The 25,889-nt window shown below is 48.8% G+C and overlaps 3 protein-coding genes across 7 annotated transcripts; 2 read left to right on the plus strand and 1 right to left on the minus strand.

The window, feature by feature from the left end:
- Positions 1–194: 194 nt before the first annotated feature.
- On the plus strand, positions 195–1,468 carry LOC146246173 (interleukin-18-binding protein-like). Its single transcript, XM_084683946.1, has 6 exons — positions 195–292; positions 378–419; positions 507–572; positions 711–837; positions 1,037–1,163; positions 1,362–1,468. Exons 1-6 carry the CDS (start codon positions 268–270, stop codon positions 1,443–1,445), a joined length of 471 nt encoding a protein of 156 aa, XP_084540072.1. The 5' UTR covers positions 195–267; the 3' UTR covers positions 1,446–1,468.
- Positions 843–6,300, minus strand: nlrc3l1 (NLR family, CARD domain containing 3-like 1). Of its 3 annotated transcripts, none has more exons than XR_014734557.1 (8): positions 6,100–6,300; positions 5,502–5,696; positions 5,269–5,376; positions 5,037–5,114; positions 4,790–4,901; positions 4,165–4,405; positions 2,182–3,891; positions 843–1,131 (listed from the first exon to the last, which is right to left on the minus strand). XR_014734557.1 is itself a non-coding variant. In XM_084683926.1 (7 exons), the coding sequence occupies exons 2-7, from the start codon at positions 5,654–5,656 to the stop codon at positions 2,276–2,278; spliced, it is 2,310 nt and encodes a 769-aa protein (XP_084540052.1). In that variant the 5' UTR covers positions 5,657–5,696; positions 6,100–6,300; the 3' UTR covers positions 1,924–2,275. The 3 variants fall into 3 exon arrangements, 1 of the variants encoding a protein (XP_084540052.1); XR_014734556.1 differs by having other exon boundaries at positions 843–1,134; XM_084683926.1 differs by lacking the exon at positions 843–1,131 and having other exon boundaries at positions 1,924–3,891.
- Positions 6,301–7,903: 1,603 nt separating this feature from the next.
- Positions 7,904–25,366, plus strand: LOC146246175 (connector enhancer of kinase suppressor of ras 2-like). Of its 3 annotated transcripts, none has more exons than XM_084683919.1 (22): positions 7,904–7,967; positions 12,880–13,043; positions 14,795–14,997; positions 15,978–16,083; positions 17,341–17,382; positions 17,502–17,621; positions 18,468–18,527; positions 18,704–18,772; positions 18,913–19,059; positions 19,739–19,872; positions 20,274–20,476; positions 20,763–20,852; positions 22,050–22,240; positions 22,340–22,388; positions 22,508–22,686; positions 22,798–22,871; positions 23,011–23,082; positions 23,253–23,320; positions 23,441–23,541; positions 23,706–24,228; positions 24,965–25,164; positions 25,319–25,366. In XM_084683919.1, exons 1-22 carry the CDS (start codon positions 7,904–7,906, stop codon positions 25,364–25,366), a joined length of 2,907 nt encoding a protein of 968 aa, XP_084540045.1. The 3 variants fall into 3 exon arrangements, with proteins under 3 accessions (XP_084540045.1, XP_084540046.1, XP_084540047.1); XM_084683920.1 differs by having other exon boundaries at positions 23,736–24,228; XM_084683921.1 differs by having other exon boundaries at positions 19,754–19,872; positions 23,736–24,228.
- Positions 25,367–25,889: the final 523 nt, after the last annotated feature.

Genomic DNA, 25,889 nt, shown 5'->3' on the forward strand with positions numbered 1-25,889 from the left:
CCATTAATTTTTTTATGGTTCACTAATAGACGCATGCCTGGAACCAGGCAGCTAGGTCAGGAAGGATCTAAAATGAGAGGGGTTTCCCTTATTGTGGGTGTGTTTAAGGTCGAAAGTGTTGTTTCTATGTACTTCTCATTGTTTATCTGGCATAAGGAAGTAGTGTATGTCTGAACGCGTGCTGTGTGTGTGTATATATATCGAACATTTAGAGGTAGTGTCAGAAGCAGCCGGAACTTCTAACAACTTGTTGGAAAAGGAATCAACATGCAGTTGACACAGACCCTTACAGGTAATGGCTCTGATTTGCTCAAATTTCACTGACATGTACATCAGTAGAAAGGGTGTGTTTAGTGTGTGTTCTGTGTTTATTGCAGTTTTTGGATCTCTCTGCTTCCAGCTGTGTAAAGCATCTACAGGTGTGTGTGTGTGTGTGTGTGTGCCTGTGGCTTTTTATTGACAAAATGGATTCATGACTTTAAAAAACAAAACCTTTTGTATTACAGATTTGTCTCAGGAGGAGCCTCCGAAAATCCTTGGACCAAAAAATAATGTCATCTATGCCCAAAACAGTAATGTCTGTTTTTTATTTAACACTGAACTCACTTTAGAAATACTAAGTTGCCTGTTTGAACTTGTATCATCTACAAAAAAAATATCCCAGATGTATGCTTTGTAGTGGTGGTATTAAATGTGCACTCTAATATCAGGTATGCCGTTGCATCTAAACTGTATGACAAATTCAAAGTTTGGGGACTTCAGTGTAATCTACTGGCTGGTCAATGGCACCTTCCTTAATCAAGATGTCGTCAATGGCAGAATTACTGAGACAGAGGAGTAAGTATATTTGATATTTAATGATTTTATTTAATTATCAAATCAATGAAAAAAATACACCCTGACCAAATCATGATTATCTCTCACATTAAGGCAATAAAGACACAAAAAAAGATACAAGGTAGCCCCTGATGATAGGAAATTGTTGGTGCATATCTACTCTGTGGGGCAAGTATAAGTTTGAGTCTTCTGGTTTCAGGTCAGGGGAAGGTGAGGTTCTTCAGAGCTGTCTGAAGTTCACCACAGTGCTGCCGCAGGACTTCAAATCCAACATCACCTGCGTAGCAATAAGTCCTGCTGGGAGGGACCAGAAGCATTTCAAACTAGTAAGTAACCAACTGAAAATACCCCCACAGCGAACTCTGAATGAAGTGTGGGTGCATCCCAGTCGTAGAGTATTTAACTGCAGATCAACAGGTTGGCGGTCTGAATCCTTGTGTGACACCGTAGCTAAAAAGCCTCTGCTCAATGAACATACTGTGTTCACACGTGGTGATAACAAAGTTTCTGTCTGTCCATCTCAGAGGCAAAGATCATCGCAGAGGACAAGATCGCTAAGGCAAAACAATTATAGAAAACAGAAGAAAAATCCTGTCAAGTGTATCTGAAAAGTGAATCGTATCAAACAGAATTATTGTGATTAACACTTGGATGTATAGCATGGGTCATTTTGATTCAGTTGTTACTTCTGATACAGGGCATTAACTTTTGAGCTATTGATGATGACTTTACTGTAAAATGCATGGCCTTTCATTCACACGTGTCATTGAGTTAGAAAATTGTGAGGACCCTTGGTGTAGTTAAATCATAAAATAGGTTATGGATTCAAAACAAATACTTGTAAAGATGTTTGAACCTGTTTTCAGTAAATACAATGATCCCCATTTAACAACTGTATGTCTGATATTGGTATCGCCATTTTGATATTTGCAGTGGAATCAAATGTAGAAATGTATATTTTTCAACAATAAAATCTCATAAAAGGGTTATCGTTTGTCACATTCCAGTTGACCATTTTTTTTTTACATCGAATTAAATCCCAGTCTGAACAAAAAATGTAATGTCAAAGAAACCCTGCTCTCTGGGTGAAACAGTTCCTCAATACATTTTTATTTGAGAGGGTTCCAATAATGAACCAGAGACACTGATTTTCATAACAATAACACAAACTCTAAAAAATAAATCTCCTTATTAATACCAACATTCTGTGTCCCTTTCAATAAAGACATGTGAAGCAGTTATCCACATCCTAAAACCAGTGAATGGCTGAATAAGCTCACTTTATATAGTTCAATTCTGCAATCCTGCTGCCACCTTGTGGCTAATGTGTAGAGTAACACCCACCTCTTGGACGTTTCCAGCTTACTGATTTTGACCCAGCTTTAGCCCACAGCTTTCGCTTCCAATACCCAGAAAGGTCGCACAAGTCAGCGTTCTGTCAAACAGCTCTGTGCTCGCTCACAGAGTTTGACCGGCTAACCGCGGCCGCGCCCAACTCCTCCAGGCAGAGTTGCAAGTTGGCATTCCTATCAGGGTAGTGATTGTCTTTGATCTTCTTCCTGAGTAGGGCGCAGGTCTCCTTGACGACAGAGGAGCTCCTGTGTTTACTGGTCAGGAAGCGCTGCAGCAGCTCCTGATTGGACTCCAGGGCCATCCCCAGGAGGAAGCGCAGGAACACGTCCATGACTCCGTCCTGGCACTGCAAAGTCCGCTCCACGGCGCACCGGTGCAGCTCGATCAGGTTGGGCTCCTTGAACATGCGCGTCAACTTGCTCCGCAGGGCCGGCTCCAGGACGTTCTTCCCCAGGTTCTTGAAGGAGACAAAGGCGTAGAAGGCAGCCATGTACTCCTGAAAAGTCGGGTGGATGAAGGTCTGGACCCTCTCTTGGTACATGATGAACTGCTCGATCATGAACTCCGTGCACAGGCCGCTGCTCGTGACCGTGTCGCTCTTCTTGAGCCCGCTCTCCTTCCACAGCTCCTTGGAGATGGTGGTCTTGCCCTTCTCCAGCATGGCCAAGGCCACCTTCCCCAGTTTCAGGAGGAAGTCAGTGGCGTCGAAAGCCTCTTCGCTCTGGGACGCCACCTTGTTGTCCCGGACGCGCAGGAGAACCAGCAGCAGCTGCGTGTACATCTGGGTGAGTCCCTTGGGCAGCTCCGCCTGCGGGCCCTGTTCCCTGATGGTGCGCTGGAACTGGCTGCACACCACCCAGCAGAAGGTGGGGAGATGACACATGATGTACATGGTCTTGCAGGAGGTCAGATGGGCCATCACCCTGTCCGCCAGCGCCGGATCGGGGAAGCGGCTCCGGAAGTAGTGTTCCTTCTGTTCGTCCGTGAAGCCGCGAACGTCCATCAATTGGTGGACGCTCTCGGCGGGCAGGTAGGTGGAGCACCGGGGCCGGGAGGTGACCCAGAGGACGCTGTTGCTGACCATGTTGCCCTTGATGAGGTTGGCCACCACCACGTGGGAGTCCCTGCTGTCGCTGCTGTCGTGAAAGCTCCCGATGCGGTGGCAGTCGAGTCGCCTGTAGTACTCTTCCAGGCCGTCGCAGATGAACATCACCTTGCCCTCGTCGCATTCGAGGCTCTTCAGCCTCAAGGTCTCGGGGAACATGGTGTGGACTATCTCGAGGAGACCCAACTTGGCGCCCTGGAACTTGTTGAGCTCTCTGAAGGGCAGAGGAAACAGGAAGTACACATGTTCGTGTGACCTCCCCTCGGCCCATTCCAGGATGAACTTCTGGACGGCCATGGACTTCCCGCTTCCCGCCACCCCGTTGCTGACCACGGACCTGATGTAGTTCTTTTCAATTACTTCCTGTTTCAAGATGTCCTTCCACGTGATCCGCTTTTCTGGCTTGCGTTTGGTGTCGAGCCTCTCAATGGTCCTCACCTCATGCTCAATATTTGGCCCATAATTGCCACCATCTGTTATGTAGAGCTCTGTGTAAATGCTGTCAAAGACCTTCTGTTCTCCCTGGTTGGCCAGACCCTCATATGCACTGTTATACTTCGTCTTCAGAGCTTGTTTCAGTTCATAACGTACTTCATCTGCAACAAAACAGTGGTGGAAATCACGGTGAGAATGGTCCATAAAGGGATACCATCACCTAAATGTAATCCTCTTTTGTTTTGAGTAATACTAATGAAAATCATTTGGTATTGCAGGTGTCTGGAAGAGCAATCTCTCATGTATATAAACCCTGTCGCAGAGCAACATACAGTACATTCAAAAGAGAGAACATCCTTCCACAACCCATTTGAATCGTGCATATCGGTAGAACCAAAACCAAACGGATCAAGATATGGTTTGAGCATACATACTTTGCAAGATGAGGTCTTCGATGTACGTGACCAGCTTGGTGAGCCCCCTGTCCTTGAGCAGGGCCTTTGTGAGTTGCAGCGCCACCTCCAGGTCGTAACACTCCAGCAGCCTGTCCACCAGGTCCACCATGTCCATGGTCCGGGGAGGACTACTGAAGGACTCTGGGTAGCGTCTCCACAGAGTCTCCTTGAAGTGCCACAGCTGATTTTCCTCCATCTTCTCCAGAGTCTTTCTGATGGCCTGGGATCAAAAGGACGAGGCAGAACGGAGTTGTGATGCATTGTTGATATCAGGGAAATGCTCAAATTGAGGTGTATTCGTTTATTCGTTTAAGCAGCCTGGTGAGAGTAATCAGTAATAACTGGTTCACAACTGGTGTATGATGCTGATTGATTCAACACACCGTGTGTCTATTTCCAAACGGGTAATGCAGGTTACCAAGGAAGTAAAACAAACGTGTGGGTTTTTAAAATAGTTTCACACAAAAAGTTCAACTTACCCAGGGCTAAAATGATAACATAGGCTATTCAGTGCAAACAATTTCTCTACAATGCTCACAATTCCTTCTGAAGAAAATGAATATGCCAGCCACTTCAGGGAATAGGTTAATGATGTGATTTCTACCTTAAAGGTAAAGTCCACCGTGAGTGCAGGGTGTCTTTTGGCATCCGGGTCTTTGATCAGTTCTGGTCTATCAGGAAGTTCAGATGCTGTTTTGGGTTGAGCCTTTCGATCCCTGAGGGAAACAATGGTGAGAGATCAAAACCACAAGCTCATGCAACTGTCACCTAAATGACACACACACTAACATGCAAAGAGTACGGGATCGTACAGGGACCATTTTATGGGTCTGTGAGTGGTTTATTCTTACTTCTTAGTTCTCCTCTCACAGTCATCACTGTCCAGAGAGTAGGAGCTAGAGTAAGAGTCAGCTCTTTCCAGCTGGACCCTGTGAACAAACAACATTGACTATGAATCACCATGCTAAAAATGCCTTGCTAACAGTTTGCTTAGACAAACGTTATTTACTCATTTAAGTATGTGTAAAAAAATAAAATAAAATAAAAAAGAGACAAAAAAAAGACAAAAGTGTTTTTCCAGACTTTGTGGAGGATTCAGCTTCTTCATCTTCCATGTCTGTTTTTTGGATGCCATCACTCTCCATTGAAGTGTAGCTAGGCACTGGAGAATGGGCCCTTTCCACCTCATGCCTACAGGTGCACACACACACACACACACGCACACACACACAGTGGGAGGGTTATTCCTTCTCATTCTTTATTCCCAACACATTGACTCTACTGCAGCTACAAGTATAGAGAAGGGGGGACATTACCAGTGACTAGTGTCCATTGGTGTCGGATTCCCTAGATCCAGGGACGGTCTCCTCTCTGGAATATAACATTCCAGCTCATCCCCACCATCCGGCGTACTTCTTCCACAGGCAGATGCACCCTCTCCCAATGAACTATCGGAATTCGACCTGTCCATTTCTTCCTGCTCCTCGTCCTATGTCAAACTTTAAACACACCTGTTGATATCAAACAAATATTAACGCACACGTATTCGTTTTTTGTTGTATTTTTTATATAACCATATAAATACGCATGCAACGTGACAAATTAGCAATAGGCCAACGTGACAAATTAGTAATAGGCCTATAATATGTAGCAATCCTGTTCGTCTGTCCTCGCTACAATCCCGGAAGTGTATGTTTCCTTGTCAAAGCGTAGCAACACTCAAAGAAACTAAAGTGATCGTGGACACAGTGTTACAATCCAAACAATACCTGATTGAAACTGGTCAGTTTATTTCCTACGCAACTTTAGAATGCTTAGGCATGTTATGACATCGTAATCAGTAATAATAATATGCTTACTCATCTACGTAAAACGTGGTTGGCCTAACTTTCAAGATGTGTCTGGGTAACTTACCAGTGGAGTGCACTACCACCTGATCAAATCACCCGAATGCTAGAAATCCTCGGATACAATGTGGATTCGATCACATATGAAGACCACACATTTACCAAATTAAATGTGTCTGTTTCGCAAGCGTAGCTGGAATCTTCGTAGCTACTGTACGGGTGCACCGCCTTCTTCTCCCTACTGATTTCCGCAATTCCAGCCTTCTTACCAAACGTCTGAAACGTAACACCTTTTAACATGCAATAGTGTGGTTTGACATAGCCAGGCTTAATTTATCTGTGCAATTTACAGAAAAGGACAATTGAGAACGTGACATTCTAGTCAATGTAGCCTTGGTAAAATCCTGCATGGTTTGGTCTAATTGTGTAATTTGTTTGTTTATTATTATCTTAAATTATTAGAAAATAAATATAAATATATAATAACAAATAATACCCTGCCTATAGCGTTTACAATGTTATAATGTATCTGTTTCTCATTTGTAATAACAAGGGAAAGTGGTCCATTATTCTACCTAACAGTCAATAGCCTACTGCAGGAGTTCAACACAAACCATAGTCACAGTGTTATCACTCAGGATATGCATGCGTGAACACATGAACGCACGCACACAATGGGACAAGTGGGGGGCAGAGAAGCCTACAAAAGTAGCCTAGGGCTAGTCTACTAAGAAGGGCTTCTTCTAAAAATGTAGGAAAGATTATTCATAGACCATGGCTAAAATTATATAAAAGTCTGCAGTCATAACTTGAAAGAAAACAGGAATCGTGTGCAGTGCAAATGTGACTGTCGTTGTAGGCTAGTTTTGGAACAACTTTCTTAATGTCGTTCACACTTGGAAAGCCCAATGTTCTAATTGAATAGTTTGATATAAAAATAATAGAAACATATCAATTGAATAAAGTGGAGGGACACCAAGTTGATAATGGAGTTTACTCCAACATGGTGGCCTAGGCTATCTGCGGGTTTGTTGCAATAACAAGAATAATTCTGGTAATAAATGACAACGCTACATTGAAAATCTCACACTCATAAAGATCGCTTTCCTAAACTAAATTAGGATCAAGAGTAAATGAAGTATGCACAGGTGCAGCGTAGCCTATAATTTAATGGTTGAGTTCAACACGTATTTTATCTTTAAAATCCAATACTCATTATTATTTGACATGATTCGGCACACGTTGTACCGCCCAAACATACTTATAGGTTTCCCAGATGATCAAAATAAACACCCAAGCTACGACGATCCTTCCACTCGACTGCGCTTGTATGATGGGGGCGTCAGCGGCGACAAAGAGAAAGGGGCGAGGGAGTCATTGGTGAGAGAGAGTGAAAGAGGAGGGAGATCGGCCTACTCAGAAATCTCGGCAAACGTGCATTGATGACAGAAAAAAAAACAGAACGAGTATGAATCAGTCGAGATGAGTAGTGGTCTCGAGCAACGGGAATTATGCTACAGTGCGAAATAGAATACAGACAGGGCATGCGTTCTCCTCTGAATAATCTATTCAGGGATGAATTGGGAAAGGGTCTCTGCCATCAGAATAGTGAAGCAGCCTGACATGAATAACAAATAAAGGACCTATTCGAGCGCACAACAAGCAACAAGACGCGCGGAGGAATGTGCAAGAAATATTGTCTGTTCGAGCTACCCAAATCGACGTCTCGGATCCCGATGGACCTCCATCGTCGTTGTTAGTAAACACCCGACCGATTATAGACCCGTAAACATTTAAAATTGAATTTGAATCATTCCGTTGCATGGTTTGGACTGTTTCTTTTGTCCGACGAGACCTGAGAAACTTCTACAATGGCACTGGTCATGGAACCTGTGAGCAAGTGGAGTTCAAGCCAAGTGATGGACTGGATGAAAGGTATGCTATGCCATGCCAGGCTACAGATATTTCAAGATGTTGCCAAAATGCTTCCAAGATGCTGTGAAACATGTTCTTTATGCTACGCATAGTAAATATACAACATTATTCCTCAGCAACTCTGAGTCAGACCATCCACAGAAAAGCAGTCTTGCTGGCTACTACACCTGCTAAGCGTCACCATAGGCTGTGCATTTTAAATGGTGCTTGGAACCAACGGAAGGTTAATGAGGGCATTTAACGCAGATGCAATTTGAATATCGAGTCTCCATTGGTTATATGTAAAGTAGGCTGTTCCAAAGTGACCGTGTAGCACTTGTTTTGGTTTGTCTCGAGGAGGTGAAAGTGTCTCGACCGCAAAAGCCGAAACTACCGCAACCGGGATAAGAAAAGTGACGTATAGAGTGATGTACAGTATTAGTATAATGAGTCATTGCATAATTGCAACTAACTTCATCCCAAACTATAATGTGGTTCAGATTATGAATTGAACTCATGTGTCAGTAATGTTATTACATATGTTATCATGTGTCAGTAATGTTATTTATGACCAAAGGCCTGTATAAGACATTGCTGCTCTGGATAGATGGTCAGCAAGCCTTATGCTGAGCCTTGGTGGATTGACATACCAGTCCACACACACACACACACACACTCACACACACACACACACACACACTCTCACACGCACGCACGCACGCACACACACAGTCCAACATGCCCTGCCAGATAGCTTAGTTACAAACAGATTGTACAGAATTTCACTTTTCCTGACTTCCTAAGCCTAAATGGGCATGTGTATGTTCTGTGTGTGTTTATGTCATGTTACTGTGTCCTTTCTGCATGTTGGGCTTGTCTACACAGTCCAGAGAACGCATGTTGGCGGAGCATAGCCTCATGGTGAAGCTCCAGTGTGTTCTTTCACTTACTTACGCCTCCTCCGCTCCAGTACATGCTAACTAATTCAGTCCCGCTCAGCACATACAGCACAGGGCAGTGGGGCTGTGGGAGAAGACACATTGTAGCCTGGGAGAGGGAGGGTTGAACATCAACCAGTTTTACTTCAGAACAACTTGTTTATCTATGTGTGTGTGTGTGTGTGTGAGAGTGTGTATGTGTGTGTGTTGAGAGTCAGGTTTAGAGTAGGAAATTGGGGAGCAACGGAAGTGAAAAGATGCAACTCAGAGTCAACTGTGACTAGGATGCTTGATCCGATCTCAGGGACAGCCCTACGGTGATCCGCATGCGACGAGTGGAGCTCAGACAACTCTTTGACCCAGAGCACAGTAATGATAATAGAAAGTGAAGGATGGAGAGATGTGGAGAGAAAGAGAAAGGAGATCTTGTCTCTCGCCCCTCAGTAGATCCTAAGGGGCCAAGCAGCAATTCATCATTAGCATTCAGAACTCCCATAATTAGCATACGGCTCAGTGATGTCACTGGAGGCCAAATAGGAGCACCCTGTGACCTTCCCATAATGCCACTTTTTCCCTCCCATGGTGTTTCAGTGACCACGGCTCTTCACTACAAATCCTTCCAAAGAAAAAATGTCTCCAGTCTTTGTAAATCACCATGGGGTGTTTTTGATGAAGAGTACATTTAGTTTTTTTTTTTTTTACACCATAACATTTTCATTCCCAACTTAAAAAACCCCAAACATATTACCCGTATTAAAACCCATATTTTTGATAGAACATTTGTCTTTTTATGCAGGAATCCTGCCATGCTTTCACAACTGCTGTGGGGGGTCCTCAAATGTGTCTGTAGAAATATGTCCTCGAAAAATGAAACGAAAAAAAACTGAAAAACGTTAGTTGAAAATAGGACAAAACTTCGTTGCTCTTATTGTTGAGTCAGTTCTGTGAAATATGGTCAGCTCTTTCAAGGATGAACACATTTATTTGTGCTCCAAATGTTTGGGTACAAACTATCAATGTTTTGCTCACTTATAAAGGTTAAATGGTAGACACACCAAGTTGAGAAGAAAGCTACATTTATACAAATGTTCCTCCTATCCTTCTATTCCCTCTCGTTCTTTCACTCCCCAATATTAAAAGACTTCATTACGGCAAACAAAACAGGTGCCGGCAATCACTTGATACTTGAAATGGCCAACCCACCTGGATAAACTTAGGTTAGTGCATTGATATGGATAAACAACGATAAATAGGTTTAACATGGGGCCAATACATGTAAATACATGGCTAATGTTTAGCTCCAGTGAAGATGGCCATGATGGCTGTGTCACAGCATGACACAGAACTGTATTGCTGGCGGTTTGATATTGTCATCATCTCTCTCCTCTCTCTCTTGCTCTCTTGCTCTCTCTCTCTCTCTCTCTCTCTCTCTCTCTCTCTCTCTCTCTCTCTCTCTCTCTCTCTCTCTCTCTCTCTCTCTCTCTCTCTCTCTCTCTCTCGCTCTCTCTCTCTCTCTCTCGCTCTCTCTCTCTCTCTCTCTCTCTCTTGCTCTCTCTCTCTCTCTCTCTCTCTCTCTCTCTCTCTCTCTCTCTTGCTCTCTCTCTCTCTCTCTCTCTCTCTCTCTCTCTCTCTCTCTCTCTCTTTCTCTCTCTCTCTCTCTCGCTCTCTCTCATTTGAACATCAGCTCTACCCAATTCCTCCTGACAATTTAAAATGATGCAAATTAAAATACATGCCCACCTCTCCAGAGAGCCAACACAATAACGTCCATAGCGCTAGACATAACTAAGTCTCATTACTTTCGCAATTAACAGTGGATTAACGCTGTGTTAATCAGGACGCCTGAACCTCCTCTGTGAGTACTTTCCAGCAAGGATGTCTGTCTGTTCACATCTCGGTTTGTTTAGGGAGCAAAGACCATTTGATGAAGGGTTCCTCTGTGAAGGGTGTGTGTGTGTGTGTGTGTGTGTGTGTGTGAGTTTGGAGGGTGGGAGGTGGGGGGTGGCTGTTGTTAAGGGTTTAGGTTGGTTGAGGGGCAGTTCTGTGGGTGTACGTGAAGCCCTCTGTGACATGCTTGCCTGTAAAAAGGGCTATACAAATACATTTGATTTGATTTGCTAAGGAGAAAACTGTCTTTTAGTTAAGATGTTACTGAAGTAGGAGTTCCTTTTTTGTGATTAAACAGGGGATTATACACAGGATGTGTCTTGAGCATCTGGAGGAAGGTTTTTTTTTTCAGGCTAAAATGTTGCCTCTACCTTCTTCACTTATTTGTTTATTTACTTTTGTTATGCAGACAAGGACACATTTGACCAAAACTCTGCTCCATGGTTTCTATAGCAACATGAGGGATTTCCTCCTTTGACAAATGGGTCTCGATTAACTTGGTAAAGAGGCTGATTTGTTAAGCCCTGAAATTGTATGCAAAGCCATGAAACTATCCTTTTTTCTTCTGCTCCTCCAACATTTAGCTGCCAGCTGAACTTGAGCCGAATGCTTCATTAGGTTTAGGCCGGTCAACACGGGGTTGGAATCAAATACTCCAGTTCTCCTACAGCACTGTTAGAGAGGAAGCCGGGAGTGGGGGGATGGGGGTGGGGGGGTGGATTAGGGGTGGGGGCAGGGGGACCAACAGAGTGAGAGAGGGTAAAGGGGGAGATGAAACAGTTGAAATGTGGACCACAATCAACTTGCCACAACTTTCCTTACTGAGGCCTGTCCTCTAGACTAGACTGCACAACGTGTGACTTTGTGTGTCGCGTGAGATGTGAGGATAATAATCATATAGCCTCCATAAGGAGCAGGGGGACAGGGAGAGAGAGACTTGGGGGGTTGTCGTTTCCGTGACAACATCAGCCTCTGCCAACTAGGTCTGTCCCTATTTGAGGGGAACGATGCTTAAAGATGTGTGTGTGTGTGAGACAAGTAAAGAGCGGTGGATACTGTTTGGTTTGCATAGCTGTGAACTGAGGCTCTGTAAGAGTACATAGACGCAGCGGATGTTATTAAATGGCCAAGATGGCCGCCCTAGATGCAGTTTGTCCAACGCCTTGGTGTTTGACCCACAGTGAAAGCATGTGGAGGATTGTCAAGCGTGACAGTGTAACACAGTGAGCAAATGTTTGCTCGTCGTGACAGGCCTGTGTCAAGTCAACTGTTGCTCGTGAGTGGGTTGTGTGACCTAACTAACATGCTTGCTGTTGCTATGAAGAATGTAGTGCTGGTAGTTGCTGTATGGGTGGGCTCTAGTAGCTTGTATGGCTCACTGTGTGTGTGTGTGTGTGTTCAGCAGTACCACGTGTGTTCATCTCTGAGATCTCCGTTTGTCAGCTTGCATTAAACCAAGCACGGTCACACTTTCTTCACACAGCTTCACACAGCTTCACACAGCTTCACACACACACACACACACACACACACAGCCTTATGTGTACCTTGTCTCACACACACACACACACACACACATAAACAAGAGATGAAGCGATAATCCAAGATGGAGTGAGATAGTTCCACTGAAAAACCCTCAGGACTGGGGAGCTGAGCTGATATGAGGACGTTTCGCCACACAGCGCTGACCCGATAATAGAACATCTTCACGCACAACATGTAGGCCAACGTCTAAGAGGCAGTTGGGATGTGGAGGGTTCGATCTAAAACTGTCGGTCTGCTTTAACTTCAAATGCTACTTTGCCCTGCATATTTAAAAATGTGCCATACAGCATATAGGTTATGTGAAGATAATGTAATGTTTATGGCATTTGGATCATACAGCTTTCGGAGGGCAGTCATAGGAAATGCTGTGTTTAGAGTCAAATTTGAAATAGGGTTACTATAGTCAAAGCAAATTCAAAGAAAAGAGCACAAACCTGTCACGTACAAGATCACAATTGACGTGAAGTTGTAGCTACCCAGCACCGGCATACATGTCATGCATACCAAGTACCCAATCAGGTGTTGTAATCTAAAAAAAATGGATTTCCCTCCCGGTTCTGCAGGTCTGGATGACTGTCTGCAGCAGTACATCAAGACCTTCGAGCGAGAGAAGGTCGGAGGAGACCAGCTTCTCCGCATCACCCACCAGGAGCTGGAGGACCTCGGCGTCTCCAGGATTGGCCACCAGGAGCTCATACTGGAGGCCGTGGACCTGCTCTGCGCTCTGGTAGGGTCGACCCCCTCACTGGGCGTGCTGCCTGGAGGCCTCCCTCAGTCTGAGATGTAAAAGGGCAGTCAAGGAAGTTAGACGAGAGAGTGAATCGAGTGTCAGGCTGGGGGCGACGCTGAGGTATCTCACACACAGCTGCAATCGCAGGTTCAGATGTTTAATCTCCGAATGATTCATGACTTTTGGGGCTAATTTGAGTCATTTCGGTTATTTTTAGTAGTAGCTAAGAGCTCGGGATTCAGAGGTCGGGAAGGCAGTTGATGCATGGTGCTTAACTGGTAAGACTCTTTGAGGATTAGAAAGAAAGTGCTGCCTACAAATGTTTCAACGCACACTGGATTTGGATGACGTGGAAGTTTTGTCCGATATCTTTGATTTCCATCCTGTTATATTCCTATGACCTTTCTTCTTGCTTTGTTGAATTTGAATATTTTACCTTGTGTCTCCTCATCTTCCCTTTGCCTTTTTGTGACATCTCTTTCTTTGGACTGATAGCGTTGTCTTTGGTTTAGTTATTTGTCTTCTTCTTCAGATCCTGTTTTCTCTGATTGTGTGCTGGAGGGAAACTCACTTCCTGTAATTGATTATGAAGAAAGTAAACAATGGAAATCTCTGATAATCCTCCCCCGGATTCATTTATTTCTGTGTGCCATCCCGGCATTTGGGGTGATTTGGGTGTGAATAGCACTCTTGATGACTGAGTGGGATGACCAACCAGATCGGGAGATGAATAGAGGGAGAGAAGAGAGAAAAAGAGAATGGCGGAGTGGGTGGATGGATGGATGGATAGAAAGGGTCATCAATGACGAGTTGGAAGAGGTGGGAGGGAGCGATGGAGAGAAACGAAAGCACAGGGAATCAGGTTCCAGAGGTCACAGATGCTCGTCAAAGCCCACTCACCCTCTCCAGTCGTGGGGGTAAGCCTCGGTCCCAAAGCCCCTTATGCAACGAGGATTTGGTGAAAATGCAGCTAGACGCGGCTGCGTTAAATATGATTACTCATAGCCCACCCCCACCCCCCCCACCTAAGAAACCCTGGCATGACAGAAGCCCACAGGCCCCCCACGTGCACAGAGGCATTGTGGGTAATGGGTGTTCTCCACACATCGGAGGTGACAGCTTGAGGGGGAGTGAGGGCGGGGAGATGGGTCACTGGCTCTGTTAGATCCTCCCATGTTCACACAGACTTAAGCAGACGAGCTGGATTCCCTGGGTGGCCCACTGCCACTACTCCGTTTTTTGTTGTTGTGTTGTTTACTAACCATCTAAGCCAGGATTTACTCTTCTTAAGTCTTTTAATAAAACATGCTGCCAACTTCATGTCTGCAGCCAGTCATATTCAGTCGTGCGCGGAAGCACTCCCTTCAAATAGGGATTTGAGTGATTGGAATTCTGCGCCGAATCAACAACTTTGGCTCAGTTCATCCTCCGTTTTTTTATTGTTTGTGTTTCTGTTTACACTGCCGGTGCATTAGAACGCTCTGTGTGATGTTCGGCCTGCTTTCCCGAATGTTCTCACCGCAGAGAGATGAGAGAGATATCTGATGTTGGGATGAATCTGTGTAGACAGGAGGTAAACCCAGGGGGGGTCTTTGGGGGGGGGGATCCTGTAATGCGGGGGTTGGGGCGGGGAAATAATCAACAGCCCAAACTGTAAATAAAAACAAACAAACATTGGATGACATTGACGGCAGCCGAAAATAGAGTTGAAAGACTTCCGCCGTCTCCTCTCGTGTCTTTCCCGACAGAACTACGGCTTGGAGACGGAGAACCTGAAGACCCTGTCCCACAAGCTCAACGCGTCCGCCAAGAACCTGCAGAACTTCATCGCCGGGCGCCGCCGCAGCGGCCAGTACGACGGCCGCACCGCCCGCAAGCTCCCTAACGACTTCCTCACCTCCGTCGTGGACCTCATCGCCGCAGCCAAGAGCTTGCTGGCCTGGCTGGATAGGTGAGATTCCCCAAGAGCTGACATGCGCGTCACATGCACACACACGCTGCGACCCGACTCTCGCAAGCCCACAGTACACAGGCGGGGTTAAGACACAGAGAGGGCGTCAGGTGGCTGAGCGGTTAGGGAGTCGGGCTAGTAGTCAGAAGGTTGCCGGTTTGATTCCCGGCTGTGCCAGTTGTGTTGTTGGGCAAGGCACTTCACCCTACTTGCCTCGGTGGAATGTCCCTGTAGTTACTGTAATTGGCTCTGTATAAGAGCGTCTGCTAAATGACTAAATGTAGAGCAAGCTCCCACCTACCTCACACTGGGATTAAACACGTGTAATTATGTGAGGGTCCATTCGCTGTGCTCTGAAGGGAAATGCCACAAAGGCGACCACTTCAAGAGAGCCGTCGCGTTTCTTATGTAAGGTATATGCGCTATAAGCTGACAAACAAAAGATGAGTAAAGCCTTTATGTAAGATTTTTTTTTTCTTTTTTTTTTTGTTGAGGGCTTTGCTGTGAAGCCACAGTGCGTGCCTGCTAGGGGCTTGTGTTTATCCTCCTTAGGTCCTTAGTGGAGTTGTTCCAGACAGTGCGTGTGTGTGTGGGTGTGTGTTCATGTGGTTTTCTTATTTTGTGTCATTTCGTCTGTTTGTGGGTTTTCGGTTTGTCTTTGCGTCTATACGTGTGTTTGGTTTGTGTACGTTTGGGTGTTCGCAAGTGTTTTTCTGTCTAAGTCCCAGCTGCTGCTAGCAATCATTTCTTAATGATAGTGCTACTATTAGATTGTTCTCTTGATTAGCAAATTATACTGTCCTATGATCACCAATTCTTTCCACAGAAACAATTGAAATATAATAAATTGGACATAGAGTAGATAGAGTTCTACAGCACATTGGGAGATTTAGCATCTGCTACACAAGCACATTATTATTATTATTATATTGTCCAACCAGTCTGGTTGGAAATAAGGACGATCTAATGGTTCATTCCAGGTGCTATTTCTTTTTCAGGTCTCCTTTTGCCGCAGTGGCTGACTATTCCATGACGAGAAATAACGTCATTCAGCTGTGTCTGGAACTCACTACTATTGTGCAGCAGGTAAACATCCAACTGCATCCCAGGTGTGGTGGGACAACAATAGCCCCTGCTTCCCCCGCAAACTAGGTTAGCCAAAAATGCCCGCGAGGCTAAAGTCAGTCAGTCCACACCGTGGCTGTGCCGTCGCTAGGGGAAACGAGTGCACGTGTCGCTATGAGCAGAGAGAGAAATAGTCCCGTGGCTACGCTAATCTAGCCTTGGCCTTTTTATAAAGAGCACGGCTGGGGTGGCCTACCGGATGGGTCAAAGCTCGCCTCAGATGGCGATGTAGATCTCTCTGCCACTCCAATCTCTCTCAAGCGCCAGAGACGAGAGGCTAGAAAAGATTAATATTGACGTAGTCGGAACAGGCTGTGCTGAAGCCTCCTTCTGAAGGGCTCTTTCACGACCACTCTTCAGCGAGTGAGGGAAGAGGGGAAAGGAGGGGACGCAACATGCCCAAGCCGAGGCTCTGGGTTCGGCTGCGTTTGGGCACAAAGAGGACACACACGTTTCCCTCCGCGGGTGCGTGTTCTCACAGGCGGGCGGGCGGGTGACAGGGCCTGGGTCCAGGGGCCCAGGAGGGCTTTTACGTCAGTGGCAGCCGGCCGTGGAAGAAGGCTGCATCCGTGTGTGTGACAGACGAGACCGTCTTAACGAGGGCTCGGAGGTGTAGGATCCGCCGAGAGAGAGCGAGGAGGGAGAGAGAGACAGGCGGGGGGGGGGAGAGGGGAGGGGGGGTGAAAGGCAGAAATAAAGTAGGAGGAAAGGAGAGAGAGAGACAGAGAGAGAGAGAGGGGGGGGGAGAGAGAGAGAGAGGGGGGGGAGAGAGAGAGAGGGGGGGAGAGAGAGAGAGAGGGGGGAGAGAGAGAGAGGGGGGGAGAGAGAGAGAGAGGGGGGGAGATAGAGAGAGGGGGGGAGAGAGAGAGGGGGAGAGAGAGAGAGAGGGGGGAGAGAGAGAGGGGGGGGAGAGAGGGGAGGGGGGGTGAAAGGCAGAAATAAAGTAGGAGGAAAGGAGAGAGTGAGAGAGAGAGAGAGTGAGAGAGAGAGAGAGAGAAAGACAGGAGGGAAGGAGAGAGGGAGGGAGGTGAGGGCTTTTTAGACTTCTTCTAGTGAAGCAGTGTGACTCACTGTGCTGTGTGTATGTGGGTGGCAGGAGGGGGGGGGGGGTTATCGGTGCTGAACCTCAACGTTCCAATCGCATGCCCACCTAGTTCCATCTCTAATAATACCGTCCTCCTGTGGTAACGTGTGTCTCTCTCTGCTTGTGCCTGTCAGGACTGTTCCGTGTACGAGACAGAGAACAAGATCCTGCATGTGGTGAGTCTCCCACTCATTCCAGTCTTTCCGGAAAATTCAATAATTCACCTCAGAAGCGATCAGACCGGATTGGAAACGGCTTCTCGTGTCTTCCTCCATCCCTCCCCCCCCCCCCCCAGTGTAAGACACTGTCCGAGGTGTGCGACCACATCATCTCTCTGTCGTCCGACCCCATGGTCTCACAGTCTGCCCACCTGGAGGTGGTCCAGCTGGCCAACGTCAAGTCCACCGAGGGCCTGGTAAGAGCAGAGAGATGTGCCCGTCTGTGCTGAACAAACACGGAAAGTGCCGGATTTTCATGTTGTCCGTACGGTGGCGGGAGAAGCCGCTCGCCCCCCCTGCGACGTGAACGCGGAAACCCCTCTGTCTTTTGCACTCAGACCTGAGTGTCCTGCTCGGGGGGTGGGGGCGAGAGTAGAACCCCCCACCCCCCTCCCATCCGTTACCCAGCAATCCACTGGGCCAAGATGAGTTTCTCTCGTCCGCTCAATAAAACCTGAACAGAGGAGTGGGCAGAGGGAGCCAAAAATAAACCTCTTACTTCGTTCTCGCTCTGACTGGGAAGCTGTTTGTTTGCGTGGGTTGATGCGTGTGTGTGTGTGTGTGCGTCCACGCGCGCGCGCGTGTGTGTGTGCAGCACTTTAAACCCATTTCAGTGAAGACGTGAACATTTCAGTTTGTGTATGCTTCTCTTCACCCTTTCTGCATGGACAGGTTTGATTTTTGTACCTATTGATCCCAGTTAGTACTGTACTGTGCATACATAATTGGCATAGGAAGGGAATAAACAATGGACCTGAAAGTCATCATAACACATGTTTGTGTTTGATATCATGCTGCAGAAGCATACATGCAGAACATGGGTTTGAGGTACCATTTAGGGTGATACATTTTTTTTTGTCCCTAGCAATGTTCAAACCAAACCTCTGCCCTTGTCATTCTGCACGACTATATGTAAGCTCTCTCTCTCTCTCTCTCTCTCTCTCTCTCTCTCTCTCTCTCTCTCTCTCTCTCTCTCTCTCTCACTCTCTCTCTCTCTCTCTCTCTCTCTCTCTCTCTCTCTCTCTCTCTCTCTCCCCTCCCAGGGCATGTACATCAAATCAACATACGACGGCCTACACGTCATCACCGGGACCACCGAAGGCGTGAGTACATCGTAATTTTTTTTCTCCCGTGCCACTTTCGGAACACACGCTGTGAGGAGGGTGACAAGTGTCAGCCCCCGAGCGGGATCCAGACTGACATCTGCGTCCTGGGAGGCCACGCGGCAGTATGTTCACGTCTCTCTCTCTCTCTCTCTCTCTCTCTCTCTCTCCATCAGTCCTTGGCCGACCGCTGTAAGAAAATCCATGCCGGGGATGAAGTCATCCAAGTCAACCATCAGACCGTGGTAAGTGCTTCATCCTTTCACACCTCGAGGATTTGGATGCCGTTCTTTCGTGTGGATGGATGTGTTTGAGCACTTTTAGAAACGCGGACAGGTCAATGTCTGGTGTTTGTGTGTTTGTGTTTGTTTTCTGTCGTCATTAGGTGGGCTGGCAGTTGAAGAACCTTGTCAACTCCCTGCGTGGGGACCCGGGGGGAGTAACCCTTACCCTGAAGAAGCGCCCCCAGAGCACTCTCACCTCCACCCCGGCCCTGCTGAAGAATATGAGATGGAAGCCTTTAGCTCTGCAAGTGAGCGCTTTCTTTCAACCTCTGTCACTTGGTTCCCCAGTAGTTGGCTTTTGTCTGTGGTTCTGCGAAACCGGAGGCTACAGCTTTAAAGAAAAAAAGGGTGTGGCAGTGACTACTCAGGCATGAGAGAGTAAGCCTGTGCTCCCATATGTCTGTAGGTGTTTGGCCTACGTTTGTCTTGTGTCCGTGAGTGTGTGGAGAGGAGGTTTGGGGGTGGAAGAGGGGCCATGTGTAAGTCCTCCCCCCCCTTCTCCCAGCACCACGCTGGGGTAAGTGCTGTGTCCTTCCCTCGAGGGGCCCAGACCAACTGGAGCGCATCACCACTCAGACTCCTGATCCCCTCCTCTCCTCCTCTCCTTCCTCCCTCCCTCCCTCCCTCCCTCCCTCCCTCCCTCCCTCCCTCCCTCCCTCCCTCCCTCCCTCCCTCCCTCCCTCCCTCCCTCCCTCCCTCCCTCCCTCCCTCCCTCCCTCCCTCCCTCCCTCCCTCCCTCCCGCCCGCCCTCCCTCCCTCCCTCCCTCCCTCCCTCCCTCCCCCCCAAATCCTTTGTGCCTCCCACTGGTTACCTCACGTATCAGTCCAGTGATCGATGCGCTGAAGTTCATCCATAAAACCCCGAGCCCCCGAGCATTGTTTTTTTTTTGGTGTGTGTCTGACCCCGCCCCTACTTTGTCTCCTCAGCCAATCATCCCTCAGAGCCCTGGCAGCAGCGTGGCCACACCCACCAGCACGCTCAGCACTCCGTCCAGGAGGGACAGCTGCGCCCTGCAGGATCTCTACATCCCCCCTCCGCCTGAGGAGCCCTACACTCCTAGGTACACACACACACAGACTGACACACAGACACACACACACAAACACACACAGACACACACAGACACGCACACAAAGACACACACACACCGACACACACACACCTACACACAGACATACGCACGTTCACACACAAATACAAACGTTTGAAATGCTGGATTTTCATCTCTTATATATACGTACGTATAAGAAAAAAAGTTACAATGATACTACTTCAAAATACAAGCGAATATCAGTTAAAAAATAAACAAAAATGGTCCCACATATAGTATGGCGTCGAGTAGAAACAGAATCGGCCAGAGAGACACAGTCAGAGACACAGTCAGAGACACAGTCAGAGACACAGTCAGAGACACAGTCAGAGACACAGTCTTCACTCCCCCCACTGTCGCCTGTGCCTCAGAGACAACCAGGGGAACCTCCAGGGGGAGGACTCCCATCCGGACGTCTCCGTGGCCACGGGCTCCGAGTCGCCCAACTCCTTCCTGGACCAGGAGTGCCGGAGGCGCTTCCCTCTCGTGGAAGACGACACCGTCCTCTACTGCTACGAGTACGACCAGAGCCAGGGCCCGCCGCCGGTCCGCCGAGGAAGCACGCCCACCTATGGTACGTCACGCCCCGGGGCCCAGCAGCGCGCGCCGGGGGGGTGTTTTGCCTCGCTCGCGTGTGCGACGGCGCTAGAAAGCTTCTGTGTTGGATGCCAGTTGCTCTCTTGAACGAAAGGGAGGGGGGGGGGTGGGTTGGGGGGGTTGTTGATGTTTGGGGGGGGGGGGTGCTTCACCACATCGGCGTGGTCGTGCCGTAGATGTTCTAGCTCTGTGTGGATGTTCCTGGGGGGGGGGGGGGGTGGAGTTCCTCCACGTGTAAACCGCTGATGTTCTCTGGGCTTCAGGCAGACTCAGACCCATCTCCATGCCAGTGGAATATAACTGGGTGGGAGACTATGAAGACCCTGGCAAGCTGAAGAGAGAAAGCAGGAGAGGTGAGTGGGAGTGGGGGAGGGGAGGGGAGGGGCGGGGGGGGGAGTGGTGAGTGAAATATAGAGAGGGGAGGAAAAGAGAGAGAGAAAGAGAGAGGAACGGCGGAGGAGGTGAGTGGGTGGTTATCTCTCATAATTGGGCCGGGGGACCGTCGACTCAGATCTCGGAGCCAAGGTATGGGGAGGATGAGCAGGCCTGTCAGCAGTGATAAGATGCTGGATCTCCCTCCCTGCCCACTTTATCCGCTCGTCTGTCTCTCCTCTCTCTCTCTGTCGCTCTTCCTCTGTATGTTTGTTAGTGCCCACTCCTCTTTCCCCCCCTCACCTCTCTCTCTTACTCTCACTCACTCGCTCTCTCTCTCTCTCTCTCTCTCTCTCTCTCTCTCTTACTCTCACTCTCTCTCTCTCTTACTCTCACTCTCTCTCTCTCTCTCTCTCTCTCTCTCTCTCTCTCTCTCTCTCTCTCTCTCTCTCTCTCTCTCTCTCTCGCTCTCTCTCTCTCTCGCGCGCTCTCGTTGCTTTCGGGTCTTGAAGGTATGCCGTTGCCTTGGCAACTGTAACAGGGATCGTCCCAAGATCTGCTCGTTCCATTGGCTGCTTCGAGGCCTGGTGGCAAACGAGAGTGGGAAGAGAGCGAATGGATGGCCTTGTTCCTGTCTCCGCGGCAGCGCTGTTCTGATGTTGTGTTTTTGATTTTGGGGGGTGGGGGGGGGGGAGGGGGAGGCAGTCTACGGTTCCTGGGGGCTTTTCAGAATTAGCGAGGGTGCTAAATTTATCCACAGTACCTTTTTTTTATGGCCAAGAGGAAATATTTCCGACACGTCGAATTTCCGCTTGAAGGCAGCACGTCTTCGTAATGCCTTTGTAATATTGGAGAAAAAAAAAGATATCACTTTGAAATCTGTATTCAGCACCCTGAAGAGGTTTCTGCGGTGTCTGTAAAGCCTCAGACAATGTTGAATGCCAAGACAAGACTAGTTACACTGGCTCTAATTAGGCTCTCCAATGACATGACGACTCACAAACAAGCCTGTCGTTAGAGGAAAATGGAGGACACGGGAGAGTGTCCCTTGTTTGACCCTTGAGTCGACGGCAGAGACAAACAAGGACGTAACGGTGACTGAGTCCTTATGTTTACTACGCTGAACCCTGAACCGTTCTGTCACTTACGCGTTGTTTTGATCTGCTCTGCCCCCATAGAGAACTCTCTCCTGCGGTTTGTGAGTGAGGACAAGGCCTCGGTCCCGGAGTACCTGACCGGACGCAGTCTGGGCCAGAGCAGGAAGAGGAGCGACAAGGCAGGAAGTCCCGCCCACTACGCCCTGGTTCCCGCCCTTCAGATGGAGGTGTCCATGTCCACCTCCAGCTCCGACTCCGCCTCCCTTTACCACGTGAGTCTCTTAATGACCCCTCAGAAACTGTGGAAACAGTATTCGTTTTGCTGAGAAAAAAACGCCTCCTTTTCTCTCGTTTCCTTTTTCTTTTTTTAGATGTTCGAGAGGTCCTCGCTTCGCTCCGTGTCTCGGAAAAAGAACAAACGTGAGCAATGGCGGTCGTCAAACGACACTCACTCATCCTGCACATGAAATATAAACACATTCACGCCTTTTCCACATTCACGCGTTTCCTCATCTCGGTGTGTTGCGCCCTCCATGCAGTAGGGGGCTCTCTCTCCTCCATCAGCAAGCGGCGCATCTCCTGTAAGGACCTGGGCCGAGGAGACTGTGAGGGCTGGCTGTGGAAGAAGAAGGATGCCAAAAGCTACTTTTCTCAGAAGTGGAAAAAGTACTGGTTCATTCTGAAAGATACCTGCTTGTACTGGTACATGAACGAAGAGGTGAGGGCAGAACGCGATTCGGACGTGCCAACGAGTCCTGATCTCACTGAAAAGAGGATCTCGTACACAGGGATCCTCTCAGTTATCGGTGATCTATTCCTTTTCCTGCAGGATGAGAAGGCAGAGGGCTTTGTGAGTCTCCCAGAGTTCAAAATTGACAGGGCGTCCGAATGCCGAAGGAAATTGTGAGTTCACGGCTTTGCATCTGCACACTGTGTAACCACTGAGCTTGACCTAGCTCTTTGTGTCTGTAGTATAGAACATGCCACAGTTCAGAGTGGGAAAAAAAGGATGTGCCTTTGACCGTGTTCTTCTGCGCTCCAGTGCTTTCAAGGCCTGCCATCCGAAGATTAAAAGTTTCTACTTCGCTGCGGAAAATGTGGACGACATGAACAGGTGAGAACTAAGCTCGTAGGGAGATGGATGTTGACGTGCGAGAGTGTGACAGTCACAGAAGACGGGGACACAGGGAACAACAAGCTGACCAGGCCAGGCAATGTCGACGGAAGGTCAACAGCAGGAGTTTTTAAACGTGTTCTCTTAAATGCCCCGTGTTCCTTGTACAGGTGGTTAAGCCGTCTGACCATGGCGGTGGCCGGTTATTCGGAACAGGAGAGGCTTCGACAAGGCCAAGGTATGACTGTTCATGAACAACACAGCTGCGTACAATGACGGTAGTGCTGATCGATGCGACCTTCGGTTCAGTCTATAATGTGGACTGGGTGGTAAAGTCTTCGGTCCTTTTCTTCTCCAGACTACTGGAGTGAGAGCGACCATGAGGACGTGGAGATGCCTTCCATGCCCAAACAGGACAGCCCTCCTCCCCCTTACGACACCTACCCCAGACCCCCCTCAGTGAGTTACTGTCTGTCCACCTGTCTGCCTGTCTGTCTGTCTGTCTGTCCGCCTGTCTGTCCACCTGTCTGTCCGCCTGTCTGTCTGTCTGGCATAGTTCCAGACATTCTACGACTTCCCCCTCCTCATCTCCTCTCTGTTTATGTCTTTCTCCTCCGGCACAGCAACTCTCCGGGTCCCTGCAGGCGTCCCAGATGAGCCCCTACCTGGAGCCCAAACACCGCCTGTCCACCTCGGACACCTTCCAGTCCCGCTCCTCCCACGAGGACTTCCGCCCCGACTCGTCCCAGGAGGGCGGCGGCGGCGGCACCTCCCCGGGGCAGAAGTCGGCCAGCCAGCGGCGCTCGTGGCAGGACCTGATCGAGACCCCCCTGGGCAGCTCGGGGCTGCACTACCTCCAGACCCTGCCCCTGGAGGAAGCCATGCTCCTGGAGTCCGGAGGGGGGTTCTCTTCAGCGGAGCACCGCAGGCAGTCCACCCTCCCCGCCCAGCGCAGCTTCCTGCAGGAGCACTACGGGCCCCTGCCGGTTCCCATCAGTCCCCTCATCCCGGCGGAGGTGCTGGGGAAACCTCGCAGCTTCACCCTGCCCCGCGACAGCGGCCTCCACGCCATCCTGGCAGCCTCGGCCGCAGCCTCCGATCACAGGGAGGCCCACCGCTACGGGGGAGGCCATCACATAGACTCAGGTAACAGTGACACGTGACAGACACACTGAACCGTGTAAGCCTCGGGTCACAATATGAGAACGGTCTGGATGGGCAAAGGCTCATGGTAGCACGGAAAGGTGGTCGTAACCCGGTGGGGTCGTAGGGAGCGAAGCTCATCTAGGCCTCGTTGAAGCTCGTTACGTGTCAGCTGTTGGAGACTCACTACTGGGATGGTTAATTGATTCCGATTCCAACCAAGCCCATCCCACGACCCCCCTGTAGAACAGCACTCTAAAGTGAGGTGAAATCGAAGTGTCCTAATTGACGCTAATTCGACCTGGCAGCCTACCCCTCCTCCTCCTTCTTAACTTCTATACATAGACACACACACACACACACACAAGATAAAGACATCAGTGTGCCCCACGGCAGTGTTTGGGATGGAAGGGGGGTGGGGGGTTATGTGAGGAAGAATCCTTTCAGCCCATGTTAATGTCGAATTGTGAGCGAGACAAAGAAACAAGCCTAAAGGGCCCCTCTCTCCCTGCCCTCTTTCCTGTCTCGCTCTATCAGTCCATCTCCCCTACCCCGCGTCCTGCACGCAACTTAAAGACCCGACAGAGAACACCCCCACCCCCCTCCACTTCTCATTAAGAACACGATATTTAACGGATCGCATCCATAGTTATTTAAAAAAACATCCATCCCACCCGCCGTTTGAAAACGACCCCTCCCACCGCCCCCGGGGCTGATAATGTCGTTGGTTGTGACCCAGGATGTGAGAGGGATGGCAGGCCCCAGGCCGACTCCCTGGGCGACCTGTATCGGGCCCTAGAGAGGGCCAACCTGGACTCCGCCGGCGAGCACCGGCCGCCCGCCCGTCTGGAGTACAAGCGCTCCTTCGTCCGGCGCGTCAACGACCCGCTCCTCAGCGAGAAGCTGCACCGTCTCCGCATCCTACAGAGCGCGCTCAAGGTACAGTACGAGATCCCGCCCCCCCCCCCTCCTGTTTTTTCGACCCTTGAACTACATTGGTGGTCCCGTTACGCAGCTGTCTGAGGTGTTTTTTTGGTTGTGTGTGTGACCTTTTTCTTCTTCCCCCTCCCCCCACCCCCCTCCCCCCTCACAGAATGTGCCTCTGCAGGATTCCGACCCTTCAATGGGGTTTTTAGGGTAGTCTATGTGGAGTGACTGGAGGCTACGCCTTCATAGAAATCCCTCATTCTAAAAGAAGAAGAAAAAACCCCCCACCTCACTCCATCCTTCCCCCAGCCCACCCCTCTGTGATACCCCGCTCTCTTACCCTGCCTCTCTATCTGCACACGTCTCTCACACCTGTGCCCCTCCACCACCTGCTCCAGTTCCTTCAATGCCATCACCTCCATAAGTCTGTATCTACAACGACAAAACTCAACACAACTCTGCTTTCACTCACTGTCCAACGTCAAAGGAGTGACGTCGGAGAAGGACGTTTAAGAAGGGGGGAAAATAAGAAATGAAGAAATGTAAGGCACGCATCCACTGCCTTGTGTGTCTGGATGGCGTTGGATGGGCACTTTTTAATCCCTTGAAAGACGTTACGTTTATGGAAGGCGCTCGTTGAAGTCACTGCTCTCTCGCATGGCCATTTTATAACCTAGCTTCTGTACGATGTCGTCAGTTCAAAGAAATTATGCTGGAGTTGTATACTGTCCATCTGC

The sequence above is a fragment of the Hypomesus nipponensis genome, chromosome 20 (assembly GCF_054491055.1).
Source record: "Hypomesus nipponensis isolate SF chromosome 20, ASM5449105v1, whole genome shotgun sequence".
Classification (NCBI taxonomy): domain Eukaryota; kingdom Metazoa; phylum Chordata; class Actinopteri; order Osmeriformes; family Osmeridae; genus Hypomesus; species Hypomesus nipponensis.

Bases quoted from the DNA above. Each gene is read 5' to 3' on its own strand.
- LOC146246175 (XM_084683919.1), top strand. From the start codon at position 7,904: ATGGCACTGGTCATGGAACCTGTGAGCAAGTGGAGTTCAAGCCAAGTG. The intron at 18,528-18,703 runs GTGAGTACATCG...TCTCTCCATCAG, and splicing joins TCACCGGGACCACCGAAGGC to TCCTTGGCCGACCGCTGTAA. The intron at 20,853-22,049 runs GTGAGTGGGAGT...CTGCCCCCATAG, and splicing joins GAAGAGAGAAAGCAGGAGAG to AGAACTCTCTCCTGCGGTTT.
- LOC146246173 (XM_084683946.1), top strand. From the start codon at position 268: ATGCAGTTGACACAGACCCTTACAG. The intron at 420-506 runs GTGTGTGTGTGT...TTTGTATTACAG, and splicing joins GCTGTGTAAAGCATCTACAG to ATTTGTCTCAGGAGGAGCCT. The intron at 838-1,036 runs GTAAGTATATTT...TTCTGGTTTCAG, and splicing joins AGAATTACTGAGACAGAGGA to GTCAGGGGAAGGTGAGGTTC.
- nlrc3l1 (XM_084683926.1), bottom strand. From the start codon at position 5,656: ATGGACAGGTCGAATTCCGATAGTTCATTGGGAGAGGGTGCATCTGCC. The intron at 5,377-5,501 runs GTAATGTCCCCC...GTGCACCTGTAG, and splicing joins CCAATGGACACTAGTCACTG to GCATGAGGTGGAAAGGGCCC. The intron at 5,115-5,268 runs GTCTGGAAAAAC...GTTTGTTCACAG, and splicing joins GAAGCTGAATCCTCCACAAA to GGTCCAGCTGGAAAGAGCTG.